The sequence below is a fragment of the Giraffa tippelskirchi genome, chromosome 8 (assembly GCF_054371585.1).
Source record: "Giraffa tippelskirchi isolate mGirTip1 chromosome 8, T2T-mGirTip1v1.2.pri, whole genome shotgun sequence".
Classification (NCBI taxonomy): Eukaryota; Metazoa; Chordata; class Mammalia; order Artiodactyla; family Giraffidae; genus Giraffa; species Giraffa tippelskirchi.
Window position 1 is genome coordinate 86,480,882 of NC_137282.1, and position 15,559 is coordinate 86,496,440.

A 15,559-nucleotide genomic window follows, 5' to 3' on the forward strand; every position below is an offset into this window, starting at 1 on the left:
CTGCCAAACCTACATTACAAAATCATGGGGGAATGGAGGGATGCTGATGGGCGAAATAGTGTTTTTCTCTCAGAATTATTGAGGATGAGAATGGAAAGCTTTGCACGGGATCCACTTTGAGTATAAAACTAAGAAGAGTTAGGCAAGTGTGGAAATTCCCACTGTGTCGAGTGTTATCATCATTGTGTCTCTACTGTAGAACTATCAGAATATAAATTCCTCCCACTGCTGCCAATGCCTTATTTCCTTGTCCTTTCAGCCTGATTAGTACTTGTTGCTGCTGAATCATCCAGATCCAAACCACAAAGCACTTCCCTCCAAAATTCCTAGATATTTTTTCTAAGGACCATATTTAAAGATCATATCACTGAACTGATAGCAGGTCATTTCCCTTCACTGAGATGCAACTTTTGTATCTGTGAAATGGAGTTAATACTTATCAGCATTACCTGCTTCACAAGGTTTGGGGAAGGATTATGTTATCTGGGTTATATGTTAGGGCTTTGAAAAGTGAAGTATTATAAAAATGTATGTTAGATTCAGACATAATATCATGCCATCCCTCAGAACTTGCAATGTGAGCTTGAGCTTTTAACCTCCCTGTGTCTCTGGAGAGTCACTTGTCAGGAGGCTGGCATCAGACTCCTTGCCCTTCTTACCTTTTAGGCCTCCATAAATGCTCAGGTGAGATCATGTGAAATTACCTGTCTAAAGACCAAATAAAAAGGAAGAAAAGGGGATAGGAAGCCTGTGGAAGTGAGAGTGGACTTTTGCCAACAAAGTTCTGTAGTTTCTACTGTCTCTTTCAAAAGAGCAATCCCTAGACTCACCCGGGAGCAGGGTAAATGCAGAAGGGAGAAGCTGGGTTGTTCTCTTCCTTAGAGACACCTGGGCTCTTGGGAAATTCCCTCCTGAAGAAGGGCAAGAGGAGACAAACCCTTCCCTTCCAGGGCTGGCACTCAGAGGGTAGCCTGTGTCTTGTCATAACCGCCAAACATCCATTTGACTAAAGACCATTGATTTCAGTTACTGATCAATTCCAGTGCTACTGGTTAGAGAGTTTCAAGAAAACTCATCTTTCCCTTAAAAAAAAAAAAAAAAAAAATTTTTTTTTTTTTTTTTTTTTTAAGAATGATTTCCTCCCAGTGGCTGAGAGAGGGCGCCGGATGGGTAAGATCTAGAGAAGGTAGACCAGAAGGTTGAACTTGATAACCCGGCATAACTTGAGGTGAGAGATGAACTACCTGTCGGTATTTTGCCCTCTAGCCGAGTCCTGGAAGGGCCAGGCGGGTCAGGGAGATAATCTGCACTCTCAGCCCAAGCGAAAAGTCAACGAAGTATGGCTGTGAACCCAGCTGTCACCGTGGTATACCGTCCTGAAACCACCCTGCCCCTGCACACCCGAACTAGGGTCTGCTGCGCTCCCGCCCCCAGAAACCTGCCCAGTTCTCTGGTCCAAGTCGCGCGCTTCACGTTGAAGCATCGGACCCCTCCAGTCTCTTCCTCGCTTTGCCCAGGCTTCCTTCTTTCTAGTCTCTCTGGACCCCAGCTCAATCATCTTTTTCCTGAGATTTGCCGGTGAAGCCCACCCCTCCGCCTCAGTTCACGCAGGTCCCCCTGCCCGGCTTCTGTCCCGAGCAACAAATGCGCGGTCCACAAGGGTTTCCTTTCCTGACCCGCGCATTGCACGCTGCTCACCGCCCTTGGACCAGAGTCCAGATGGTGACCTCCCGGCCAGGCCCTCTAGGTCCACGCAGACCAGGAAACGGCTCCCTACATTCCTCTCCCCCCTTCAGCTCCAGGTCAAGGGCATCGATCAAGCCGCCGGCGGTCCCTGAACTTTCATCACTCTTCGGGAAGCGCTTTGTCTCTTTAAAGGAGACTAGGGACGAATATTAATGACTCGGTAGCTTCTAACCGAGAAATCCACCAAATTCTCTTGATTCCGTGACGGCGATGGAGTCGGAGGTCCACGGGCCAGAGCCGAGCCCTTAGGACAGCGCCTCGTGCTCGCCGACCACCATCTTCCTACAGCCCCAGAAATCGTCCCCAGACCCAAGTCTCCCGGAGGGAAAACTGTGGAGGGGGCGGGGGTACGAGGGGCCATCCTAGAGCCAAGCCTTTCCCCTGCCCCAGCCTTCTCAACACAACCTGCTTCAAAAACCCATGGAAAAGCAGTCACCTTGACTCCCCGGGCCACCGTCCCCAGAGGTTTGGGAAAGCGCTGGGAGGCCGGAGGCGCCCAGGCACGCACTCGCCTGGCCCGAGACCCACCCGTGGAGACGAGTTTGCCTCCCGCGGGCATCTTGGCAAGTTACCACTTAGTGGCAGATAAAGCAGGGCGGGGCAGGTGGAGCGGACGCCGAGCGCCCCGGCGGCAGCCTCTGAGCGCCTACCTGGGATGGCTAAATTGGTGAGGGGTATGCTGTGGATGCTCTCCGGCAGAGTTGCCATCCAGTCGGCGAATTTCAGCTCGTTCTTCCCTTGAGACGAGGCCATCGTGCGGTCGGTGTGCCGCGCGCTGGTCCTCACGCTCCTCGGGCAGGCTGGCAGGCTGCTGCCGCTAATCCAATGTTTGCTCCCAGCCCCGCTAGAGTTTACACTCCGCTGTGGGCCACACCCACAGGATGGCGCAGACACATGCTAATTTTAATAATTATTCAAAACACCCAATGCTCCCTTAGTGCCTCCGCCAGACTCCGCTGGAGCTTTTGTTCCTGACGTCCGCACTCAGCTTTATGCTCTCTCCGCTCCCTCCCCGACTCCCTCCTCCCGTCTTATCCCTCCTATGCGTCTCCTTCTTTTCTCGCCATTTCTACAGCATTCCTTGGCTTCTTATCATTTATTATGTTTTTTTTTTTTTTTAACTTGGTTCACACAGCTGTTTTGCCCACGATCTTGTTCGGCCCTTTAATGTGACTCCCTGGTCTTGCTTATGTTTGAAAGACAATCTTCTGGTTGAAGCTAAAATCCTAGAAGACTTTGGGATGCTATCACCTCCCCCGAGCAGACTCTCATACTGGCTTTCAGGACTTTCCATTCTTACTGAAGAGCTTTTCCTTTCGTTAGCTACAACAGGTTATTTCTTTCCTCAGCCGGGGCGAGAGCCCTGCTGACAACAAAATGGTGGTCTTTCTTCACCACTTTGCTTAATTTTTGGAGTAGTTGACAAGTGTGCTGTCAGAAAAGATCAGTTAAGTTCTAGGTGGTACCTATTCAATCCCTGGCATCCTGTTTCAGTCATTTCGAGGTAAAGAATCACTTCACCCCCATTTTCCTGAATATGAGAAATGCGTGCTATATCTATGGAGAAAACTGTTTATGTCCTCTCTCTGTCATTTTTGTGACATTCAGGATAAGACTAAAGCCTGATGCTAGAAAAATCACCCCAGTGACATGTTGTAATTATTGCCTACTGGCAATACTACTGCGTTTGGTGGAATTTATTTGGCACCATTCAAAATGATCTATGTGATTGCCTGAATTTTCACTCCTTGGCAGACTAAAGAGAGGTACCTCTCTCAAGAGAAATCACTTGTTGAGCTTCCAAAGAACTGTCTTGGTCCACCTGCTCTCAGATGAGAAACAGGAGAGAAATCAAGTCCTAGAAATGTGATGAGTCCAGGGCTGGCCTGGGTAGGTATGATAAGCAATAGACTGAAAATGTTTGGGGTCTTAGCAGCCCAGTAAATGTAGATGTAATACAGATACCTCTGTTCTTTTATCCAGTGATGCAAAGTCCTTTTCTTAAAGTACATGCTGTTAAGTTGGGAAAATGAAAACCCAGGTAGGAGAGAGAGCCATAAAACACGGGAATAATCAGTTTCAGTAAACTATATAGCATTAAAAAGAAAAAATAAACCCCACAAGTGAAGCCTGTATGTTATACAAGGAGGCAGAACTCAAAGAATATTCACTCCAAATAGGGAGCACTGTGGGAAGGGTGGAGAGAGGAGAGGTAAGGGAGCCCCTATCCTTTTGATCAGATTTTCTGTTCTGCCTTAGAATCAATTCACAGTTGAAAAAGGATATGATAGGGCTGTCTTTAAGAATGAGAAAGAGATGTATTGGGATTTTTTTTTCTTCCAAAGTAAATCTTAATATTCCTGTTAGCACAGTAGAACTCACATATCCTTTTGATTAGGGTAAGAATTCAGCTCACTGTGGAATTCCTGGTCAAGATACCTACAAACATCACCCTTCTGGCTAATGCTGGTGCTCTGTAGGCATCACTGCAGGACAATGAGGTGAGCTCAGATCTGGGAATCAGCTGCTCTGAGTCATTTAGGCAAGTCCCCTAGTTTCTGTCAGCCTTGCTTGTCTCCATCATAAACTGGTGACAGTAACCCAGAGATTTGCTGTGAAGCTTCCAGAAAAGAGTACAGATGAAAGAGGTTTGTTATCAACAAAGCATCATGTAAAATGTGTGATCTATGTTTATTAAAGTTTCCCTGGTGGCTCAGATGGTAAAGAATCTGTCTGCAATGCAGGAGACCCAGGTTTGATCTCTGGGTGGTGAAGATCCTCTGGAGAAGGGAATGGCAAACCACTCCAGTATTCTTGAGAAATCCATGGACAGAGGAACCTGGCTTTTTTTTTTTTTTTTTTTTTTAATGAAACCACCTTAAATGTTGAGAAAAGTTGCCTCTTTCAAGAATGGTAAAATAGATAGCTGGTGAGAAGTTGCTATATAACACAGGAAGTCCAGCCTGGCGCTCTGTGATGACCCAGAGGGATGGGAAAGGGGAAGGGAGGGAGGCGATATATGTAAAATTATGGCTGATTTGCATTGTTGTATGGCAGAAACTAACACAACACTGTAAAGCAATTTTTCCTCTAAATAAAACATAAATTTTAAAAAAGGTACACTTTATCTTTTGTAAAGCAAATAAGCAATCCCTCCTCTATTTTATCTGCTTCAAACTTCAGATTTTTTTCTAATGTATTGGTTTTCCATGAAACTTCACATTTCACTGCATGCAATCCACTAGAAAGAACAATAATGAAAGTGGACAGCTTATGAATTTCTTTCCCAGACTTACAATCAGTATTTTAGGCAATTTTATGACCCAGTTTCCCCATCTCTCTGTTATACCTCTGTCATCATTTACTAAATGATATTAGGAATATCATATAATTTCTCTGCACTTTAGTTTGCCCACTGTATTAGTCAGGGTTTCCAAGAGACACAAAAATATGAATATAAATGTAGATACAGATGTATAGCTCAGATGGTAAAGAATCTGCCTGCAATGCAGGAGACCCAGGTTCAATCCCTGGGTCAAGAAGATCCCCTGGAGAAGGGAGTGGCAACCCACTCCAGTATTCTTGCCTGGAGAATTCCATGGACAGGGGAGACTGGAGGTCTACAGTCCATGAAGTCACAAAGAGTTGGACTTGACTGGCTGACTAACATATAGATGTATAGAGAGACTTATTTTAAGCAATTGATTCATATAATTGTGAGAGCTGACAAATCTGAAAGGCAGGTCAGCAGGCTGGGAGCCCACGTAGCATTTCTATGTTGCAACCTTGAAACAAAATTCTTTGGGAAACTTGTCTGCTCTTATTATTTTCAACTGATTAGATGAGGCCCACCCACATTATAAAAGTAATTTGCTTTTCTCAAAGTCAAATAATTGCACATGCAAATAATTGCATCCACAAATACCTTCACAGCAACATCTAGACTAGTGTTTGACAAAACTAGTGAGTGTCATAGCCGAGCCAATTTGACACATGAAATTAACCATCACACCCAGTGACAAACTAAACTAGAAACTGTTACTGATCTTCTCTTTTGACTCTATTATTCCACCATCCTATTTCTTTTATGATTATTTCTCATGCATATAGTTGCTGGTAATAGCAAAAGGAGGAACGAAATATTTAATTTTCTTTTTACTCTATCCAGAGTATTCAAGGTGTGGGTCAACATTTTTACTGTTACAACAGAGATGAAAAAATGCTAATCATTTTTAATTGTGGTGTTGAGAGTAGCCAACGTTAAAAATTTTTAAGCATAAATGGAAAGAGGAGAATGACTTTGCTGCGGTTTCTTGCCCCTATTAAAACTTATTTATGTAATTCTCAGCTGTCCATCAAAACCACACTATGCAGTTTATAAACATGCTACTCATTTGGAACATTTTTTTATTTCATATCCTCCTCTACCCTTAAAAATACATGGCTCTTACTATGTATTTTCTTTCATTAGTTCATATTTCTCAATTGTTGGAGATAGATAGTTTTATGTTGAATTATGTTCCTCAAAACAAGAATCCTTATAGAACAGAAAACTTTAGAACACTTTTCAGATGAATAATGTTTAAAAAGAGGGGTTCTGTTTAAAACAACTCAGTCAAATCATTGAAAAACATGGTGTTCAGAAATATGTATTTGTAGAGTTACAGTTAAAGAAAACACAAAGGGGAATAAAGAATCTTTGTAAAAACTACTAATGATCAATGCTTCTTGATCATTCTCTACAACCTCTACCCAGATATTTCAGCAGAATTTAGCTGTATTTAAAGTAGTATATAAAAAATGCTTTTTACACTTAAATTCAAAATAGAAAAAAAGTGATAACTTTCACTTCTCCCTACCATTTTAACCCTTTAGAGTTTTCAGTTGTACCCCTTTCTCTTCCCCTATATCTACATCTTGTATGCCAGTCCAAATTAAGCTGATTCAGTTCAGTTCAGTTCAGTCGCTCAGTCGTGTCCAACTCTTTGCAACCCCATGAATCGCAGCACGCCAGGCCTCCCTGTCCATTTCCAACTCCCGGAGTCCACCCAAACCCATGTCCATCGAGTCGATGATGCCATCCAGCCATCTCATCCTCTGTCATCCCCTTCTCCTCCTGCCCCCAGTCCTTCCCAGCATCAGGGTCTTTTCCAATGAGTCAACTCTTCGCATGAGGTGGCCAAAGTATTGGAGTTTCAGCTTCAACATCAGTCCTTCCAATGAACACCCAGGACTGATCTCCTTTAGGATGGACTGGTTGGATCTCCTTGCAGTCCAAGGGACTCTCAAGAGTCTTCTCCAACACCACAGTTCAAAAGGATCAATTCTTTGGCACTCAGCTTTCTTTATAGTCCAACTCTCACATCCATACATGACTACTGGAAAAACCATAGCCTTGACTAGACGGACCTTTTGCTCACTAAATACTATCTAGTATTTGGGATCTGAAAGCCTGGATTCAAATTCAGGTTTCCCTATTTACTTACTGTGTGTTTCTCAGTTTCCTTAATTGAGCATGGGTAATGATTATTACCTCCTGGAGGTAGGAAATGGAAGGTGCTGTGAAACTTAAATTAAGTGAAGAATCTAAAGTGTATTGAACAGAATGGAAGCTCAAAAAAATATAGTTTATGCTTCTTGCAACCACTATGCCTTAGCTCATGGTATTAACTCCACATGGAATACACTTCCATGTTTTCACCTGAAAAAATCCTTTCCATTCTAATTCATCTTTGGAAATTCTGTCATTATTTGTAAGTAGAAGTAACTTTTCCTTTTCCTGCACACCCATTACAGTTTGTTTATAGCTATCTTGCAGTGTGTTTCTAATTCCCTAGCTCTCCTTCAAGCATATGCGGACAGAATAGTGATATTTGATACCCTATGATGGCTCTCACAGTGCCTAAGACATAATAAGGATTCATTATAATCATTCACTTAGTTATTTCATAAGTATTTATTGAGTGTCTATTAAGTGCTCTGTCCTAGAGAGAGAAGACAGAACTCACTGAGTTTATGTTCCAGGCAGAAAGGGACAAATGATAGCTTAATGACTGAAAAAATAAATGACTTGGCGGTCTCTCTGGCCTCAATGTCAAAAGCCCTCCTCTAGCATCCCTGTTTTTCTGTACTTCACAATGTAGCAAACAACTTATAACTTAGTTGTTTTTTTGATTTGAACAAGTGGAATTTATTAAAGTTACCTAGAGGAAGAACACAAGAGAGCAGGTAAAGGGAATGGCAGGGTGTCTCAATAATAAGATGCTCAGTTCAGTTCAGTTCAGTCGCTCAGTCGTGTCTGACTCTGCGACCCCATGAATTGCAGCACGCCAGGCCTCTCTGTCCATCACCAACTCCCAGAGTCCACCCAAACCCATGTCCATCGAGTCGGTTATGCCATCCAACCATCTCATCCTCTGTCGTCCCCTTCTCCTCCCGCCCCCAATCCTACCCAGCATTAGGGTCTTTTCCAATGAGTCAACCCTTCGCATGAGGTGGCCAAGTACTTAATAAAAGATTCAGGATCTAATTGAGAGATTTAGGGGTAAGGTCTAACGAAGCAGGAATTTCTTATAAATTGGGTGCTGTCAAAAAGCCGGGACAATTTTATGATGGAAGATCTCTTAAATCTTTTCTTTTTAATTTTTATTTTTAATTAGAGGATAACTACAATATTGTGTTGGTTTCTGCCATACATCAACATGAATCAGCCATAGATATATGTAAGTCCCCTCCCTCTTGAACCCCTCTCCAAACTCCCTCCCCATCCAACTCCTCTAGGTTGTCACAGACCACCAACTTTGGGTTCTCTGCATCATACAGCAAACTTCCAAAAGCTATCTATTTTACATATGGTAATGTATATGTTTCAGTGCTATTCTTCCAAAACATCCCACCCTCTCCTTCCCCCACTGTGTCCAAAAGTCTGTTCCTTATGTTTGCATGCCCTTTGTTGCCCTGCAAATAGGATCATCAGTGCTATCTTTCTAGATTCCATATATATATGTGTGTGTTAATATACAATATTTTTTTCTCTTTCTGATTTACTTCACTCTGTATAATAGGCTCTACATTCATCTGCCCCATTAGATCTGACTCAAATGCATTCCTTTTTATAGCTGAATCACATTCCATTATATATATGTACCACAACTTACTTATCCATTCATCTGTCAGTCAACATCTAGGTTGCTTCCATGTTTTAACTATTGTAAATAGTGCTGCAATGAACATTGGGGTACATGTATCTTTTTCAATTTTGGTTTCCTCAGGGTATATCGGAGAAGGCAATGGCACCCCACTCCAGTACTCTTGCCTGGAAAATCCCATGGATGGAGGAGCCTGGTAGGCTACAGTCCATGGGGTCGCTAAGAGTCGGACATGACTGAAGCGACTTAGCAGCAGCAGCAGCAGCAGCAGGGTATATGCCCAGTAGTGGGACTGCTGAGTTACATGATTATTTTTATTCCTAGTTTTTTTTAAAGGAATCTCCATACTGTTCTCCATAGTGGTTGTATCAATTTTCATTCCCATAAATAGTGCAAGAAGGTTTCTTTTTCTCCACACCCTCTCCAGCATTTACTGCATGTAGACATTTTGATGATGGCCATTCTGACAGGTGTGAGATGATAGCTCATTCTAGTTTTGATTTGCATTTCTCTAATAATGAGCAATGCTGAGCATCTTTTCATGTGATTATTAGCCATCTATATGTCTTCTTTGGAGAAATGTCTGTTTAGGTCTTCTGCCCACTTTGTGATTGGGTTGATTGTTTTTCTTGTATTGAGCTGCATGAGCTGCTGGTATGTTTTGGAGATTAATCCCTTGCCAGTTGTTTCATTTGCTATTATTTTCTCCTATTCTGAGGCTTGTCTTTTCGCCTTGTTTATAGTTTCCTATACTGTGCAAAAACTTTGAAGTTTAATTAGGCGCCATTTGTTTATTTTTGTTTTTATTTCCCCTACTCTAGGAGGTGGGTCATAGAGGATCTTGCTGTGATTTGTGTTAGAGAGTGTTCTGCCTATGTTTTCCTCTAAAAATTTTGTAGTTTCTGGCCTTATCTTTAGGTCTTTAATGTATTATGTGTTTATTATTGTGTATGGTGTTAGGAAATGTTCTAATACGCTTCTTTAACATGTAACTGACCAGTTTTCCCAGCACTACTTAATGAAGAGACTGTCTTTTCTCCATTGTATATTTCTGCCTCCTTTTTCAAAAATAAGGTGCCAGTATGTGCATGGATGGACTTATCTCCAGGTTTTCTATGTTGTTCCACTGGTCTATATTTCTGTTTTTGTGCCAGTACCATGCTGTCTTGATGACTGTAGCTTTGTAGTACAGTTTGAAGTTAGGAAGGTTGATTTCTCCAGCTCCATTCTTCTTCCTCATGACTGGTTTGGTTATTTGGGGTCTTTTGTGTTTTCATACAAATTGTGAAATTATTTGTTCTAGTCCTGTGAAAAATACCATTGGTAGTTTGATAGGGATTGCATTGAATCTATAGATTGATTGCTTTGTGTAGTATAGTCATTTTCACTATATTGATTCTTCCAATCCAAGAACATGATATATCTCTCCATCTGTTTGTGTCATTTTGATATCTTTCATCAGCATCTCATAGTTTTCTGCATATAGGTCTTTTGTCTCTTTAGGTAAATTTATTCCTAAGTATTTTATTCTTTTTGTTGCAATGGTGAATGGGATTGTTTCCTTAATTTCTCTTTCTGATTTTTCATTGTTAGTGCGTAGGAAAGCAAGGGATTTCTGTTTACTAATTTTATATCCTGCAACTTTACTATATCCATTGATTAGCTTTAGTAATATTATGGTGACATCTTTAGGATTTTCTATATAGAGAATCATTTCATCCGAAAACAGTTTTACTTCTTCTTTTTCAATCTGGATTCCTTTTATTTCCTTTGCTTCTCTGACTTCTGTGGCTAGGACTTCCAAAACTATGTTGAATAATAGTGGTGAGAGGATGCACCCTTGTTTTGTTCCTGATTTTAGAGGAAATGCTTCCAGTTTTTCACCACTGAGGATAATGTTTACTGTGGGTTTGTCATATATGGCCTTTATTATGCTGAAGTATGTTCCTTCTATGCCTGCTTTCTGGAGAGTTTTTATCATAAAAGGGTATTGAATTTTGTCAAAAGCTTTCTCTGCATCTATTGAGATGATCATATGTTTTTTATCTTTCAATTTGTTAATATGGTGTACCACACTGATTAATTTGCATATATTGAAAAATCCTTGCATCCCTGGAATAGAGCATACTTATCATTATGTATGATCTTTTTTAATGTGCTGTTAGATTCTGTTTGCTAGAATTTTGTTGAAGATTTTTGCATCTATGTTCATCACTGATTGGCCTGTAATTTTCTTTTTTTTGTGACATCTTTGTTTGGTTTTGGTATCAGGGTGATGGTGGCCTCACAGAATAAGTTTGGAAGTTATCTTCCTCTGAAATTGTTTGGAAACATTGAGCAGCATAGATGTTAGTTCTTTTCTAAACTTTTGGCAGAATTCGCCTGTGAAGCCACCTGGCCCTGGGCTTTTGTTTGTTGGAAGATTTTTGATTATAGTTTTGATTTCCCTGCTTGTGATTGGTCTGTTCATAATTTCTATTTTTTCCTAGTTCAGTATTGAAAGGTTACACTTTTCTAAGAATTTACTCACTTCTTCCATGTTGTCTATTTTTATTGACATATAGTTGCTCATAGTAGTCTTTTATAATCCTTTGTATTTTTGTGTTATCTGTTGTAACTTCTCTTTTTTCATTTCTAATTTTATTCATTTGAGTTTTTTTTTTCTTAATGAGTCTGGTTTACAGTTTGTCAATTTTATTTATCTTCTCAAAGAACCAGCTTTTAGTTTTATTGATCTTTGCTATTGTCTCCTTCATTTCTTTCCATTTATTTCTGCTCTGATCTTTATGATTTCTTCCTTTCTACTTTGGGGGGATTTTTGTTCTTTTTCTAGTTGCTTTAGGTGTAAGATTAGGTTGTTTATTTGATGGCTGTCTTGCTTCTTGAAGTGGGCTTATATTGCTATAAACCTCCCTCTTAACACTGTTTTTACTGCATCCCATAGGTTTTGAATTGTCAAGTTTTCATTGTCATTTGTTTCTAGGCATATTTTTATTTCCTTTTTGATTTCTTCAGTGATCTGTTGGTTATTCAGAAGTGCATTGTGTTTTTAATAGTTTTGTGTTTGTGTTTTTAATAGTTTTTTTCCCCTATAGTTGATATCTAACCTTACAGCATTGTGGTCAGAAAAGATGTTTGAATTATTCACTTTTTAAAAATTTACCAAGGCTTGATTTGTGGCTCAGGATGTAATCTATCCTGGAGAATATTCCTTGTGCACTAAAAAAAAAAAAAAAGTGAAAGCTATTGTTTTTGGGTGAAATGCTTGTAGATATCGATTAGGTCAACTTGTCCAATGTATCATTTAAAGCTTGTGTTTCCTTATTAATTTTCTGTTTGGATGATCTGTCCACTGATGTGAGTAGGGTATTAAAGTCCCTCACTGTTATTGTGTTACTGTTGATTTCTCCTTTAATAACTGTTAGCATTTGGCTTATGTATTGAGGTGCTCCTAAGTTGGTTGCATATATATTTATAATTGTTATATCTTCTTCTTGGATTCATTCCTTGTTCATTACGTAATGTCCTTCTTTGTCTCTTGTAACCATCTTTAGTTTGAAATCTATTTTATCTGATATGAGTGCTGCAACTCCTGCTTTCTTTTGATTTCCGTTAACATGGAATATCTTTTTCCAGCCCCTCACTTTCAGTATGTATATGTCCCTAGTTTTGATGTGGATCTCTTATAGACAGCATAAATAGGGTGCTTATTTTTGTATCCATTCAGCCAATCTCTGTCTTTTGGTTGGAGCACCTAACTCATTTACATTTAAGGTAGTTATCAATATGTATGATCTTGTTATGATTTATTTTATTCTTTGGGATTTGTTTTGTATGCCTTTCCTTTTTGTGTTCCTTGTCTAGAGAAGCTCCTTTAGCATTTGTTGTAGAGCTGGTTTGATGGTGCTGAATTCTCTTAAATTTTCTTGTCTGTAAATTTTTGATTTCTCATCCAAATCTGAAAGAGATCCTTGCTGGGTAGAGTAGTCTTGGTTGTAAATCTTCCTCTTTCATCACTTTAAGTGTATCCTTTCATTCCTTTCTGGCCTTCACAGTGTCTGTTGAAGATCAGCTATTAGCCTTAAGGGGATCCCCTAGTATGTTATTTATTGCTTTTCCCTTGCTGCTTTTTAATATTTGTTCTTTGTGTTTAATTTTTGTTAATTTGATTAATATCAAACTTGTCTTGGTATGCTTCTCCTTGGGTTTATCTTGTATGAAACTCTCTGGGTTTCCTGGACCTGGGTCACTATTTCCTTTCCCATTTTAGGTACTTTTTTACTATAATCTCCTCAAATATTTTCTCATACCCTTTCCTTTTGTCTTCTTCTGGGGCCCCTATGGGTCAATGTGGTCACACTTAATATTGTCCCAGAGGTTTCTGAGAGATCCTCATTACTTTTTATTCTTTTTTCTTTATTATGTTCTGCCTCAGTTATTTCTACCATTTTATCTTCCAACTCATTTACCTGTTCTTCTGTCTCCGTTACTCTACTGTTGGTTCTCTCCAGTATATTTCTAATCTCAGATATTATGCCATTCATTATTGATTGTTTATCCTTTAATCCTTCTATATCCTTGTTAAACATTTCTTGCATCTTCTCGACCAGTGCTTCCAGTCTATTTATCCATGTCTCCATTTTATTTTCAAGATTTGAGATCATCTTTAATATCATTACTCTGAATTCTTTTTCAGGAGAATGCCTATTTCCTCTTCATTTGTTCAGTCTTGTGGGTTTTTACCATGTCCCTTCATCTACTGCATCTTTCTGTCTTTTCATTTTGTTTAGTTTACTGTATTTGAGGTCTCCTTTCTGTAGGCTGGAAGGTCGCAGTTCCTCTTAATTGTGGAACCTGCCCTCCATGGGTGGGGTTGGACCAGTGCTTGGTGAAGGTTTCCTGGTTGGGGATACTTGTGCCTGTGTTCTGGTGACTGGAGCCACATCTTGTTTCTCTGAAGGACAGTGCCATGTCCAGTAGTGTGTTTTGCAGTGTCTGTGGGTTTGGTATGACTTTGGGCAGCCTGTCTGCTAATGTGCAGGGTTGTATCCCTGTTTTGCTGAAGAATTGGCATGGAGCATCCGGCACTGGAACTTGCTGGCCTTTGGGTGGGGCTAGGTTTTAGTGTTGAGATGAAGGCCTCATCTATTAATGTTCCCTGAAGTCAGGGGTTCTCTGGTGGATCAAAGTCTTGAGCTCGGGTCTCCCACCTCAGGAGTTAATGCCTGACCTCTACTGTAGCGTCAAGACCTCACAAACCACACAGCACAGAAGACAAAACCCCAAGACTCTTGGTGAAGGCAATACTCAACAGTCCAGACACCAGCGCAATTCACACCAACATCCTGCAATATTTCTAAGAAGGTCTCTGGATCTGTTGTAGGCAGGCTGGGGTCAGCTCAGTCTCAGATCTGGCCTTATTCCAGCTCGTACTTGCTCCTAAAGATCACAGTTGCCCCTAAAGTCCACAGTCTGTTCCCCACCTAGACACAAGGGGCTAAGGCCAAGACTAAGGCTCACTTCTTCACTTGAGCTGGGGAAAAGGGAGAACATGGCAGCCACAATTGGGATGTACCTGTGGCACAATTGGGAGTGCCTGCGGCAATAGAGAACTGCTGGATGCTGTTACAATCTGAGGCTGGTCCTGTGTTCTCCCAGAGGAATTGGCCTCAGGCTGTGGGACCCTAGGAAGAATCTAGCTGTTTAAGCTCCCAGGAAGGTGTGGGCACTAACCTGTGCCTGCTTACAGCTTGGTGGTATCTGCCACCTCTGGGGTTGAATTGTATCAGCGGCTGTTTGTCTTCTGCCTCAGGCACTTTCCTAGCTTTAGAAGTGGCAGTTACATCTAATTTCACAACTGGTGCTCTGATCAGTTTTGATTTTGGGTTTTGGTGGCTGCCAGTGAGCACTCAGCCACTGTCTGCAAGTGTGGCATTAGTATCCCGGTGACAATGACTTCTTGCCATTCTGAGACACACAGTCTTTTCTTTGGACTCCCTCCACTGCGTTGAAGCAGCCCCCTCAGAGTATTCTCATGGCAGCTAACCCCAAACCTCTCCCTGGGATCTGACACCCGTGCCTGAGCCTCAGCACCCCACCCCCAGCCTCTGCAGCAGGTTGAGACTCGCAAGCCACTTCTCTGCTGAGAAGTGTTCGGCAGTGATTTCTGTGATGCATTTTCTGTTTTGCCCTCTGAGCCCCCACTGTTGTACTTCACTCTGAGGTTCCAAAGTTCTCCCCATCCCCACCCATAAGGGGGTTTCTGAATACGCAGAAAATTTTCCTCTTTCACAACTCTCTCCCTTGGGGTACAAGTCCCCATCCTGAAATCTTTTGTCTCTTTCTATGTCTTTGTCTTTTGCCCTGCCTCTTTCTAAGGAGATTGTCTTGCCTTTTTGGAAGTTTGGGGTCTTCTGCTGTTGTTCAGAAGTTGTTCTGTAGGAGTTGTTCCATATTCAAATGAATTTTTGATGTATTTGTGGGGAGGAAGGCAATCTCCCCATCTTACTCCTCTGCCATCTTCCATCATAACTTAGTTTTGAAATATATTTTGAAATAAAAATTGTTTTTCCTCTCTAAACCCTTTTCCTCTAATTCTTTCCATCCTTATTTCTATCTTGGTAAAGTCAGTTGTCACGCTTGAAAATAACATGATGTACACTTCT

General features: G+C 41.1%; 1 protein-coding gene across 1 annotated transcript in view; it reads right to left on the minus strand.

The window, feature by feature from the left end:
• The window catches only part of PLCXD3 (phosphatidylinositol specific phospholipase C X domain containing 3), a 179,248-nt gene extending 176,749 nt beyond the window's left edge, over window positions 1–2,499 (minus strand). Inside the window, exon 1 of the mRNA XM_081517987.1 lies at window positions 2,397–2,499. Within this exon, the coding sequence (XP_081374113.1) occupies window positions 2,397–2,499 (103 nt within the window). The remainder of the gene's footprint in view (window positions 1–2,396) is intronic.
• Window positions 2,500–15,559: the final 13,060 nt, after the last annotated feature.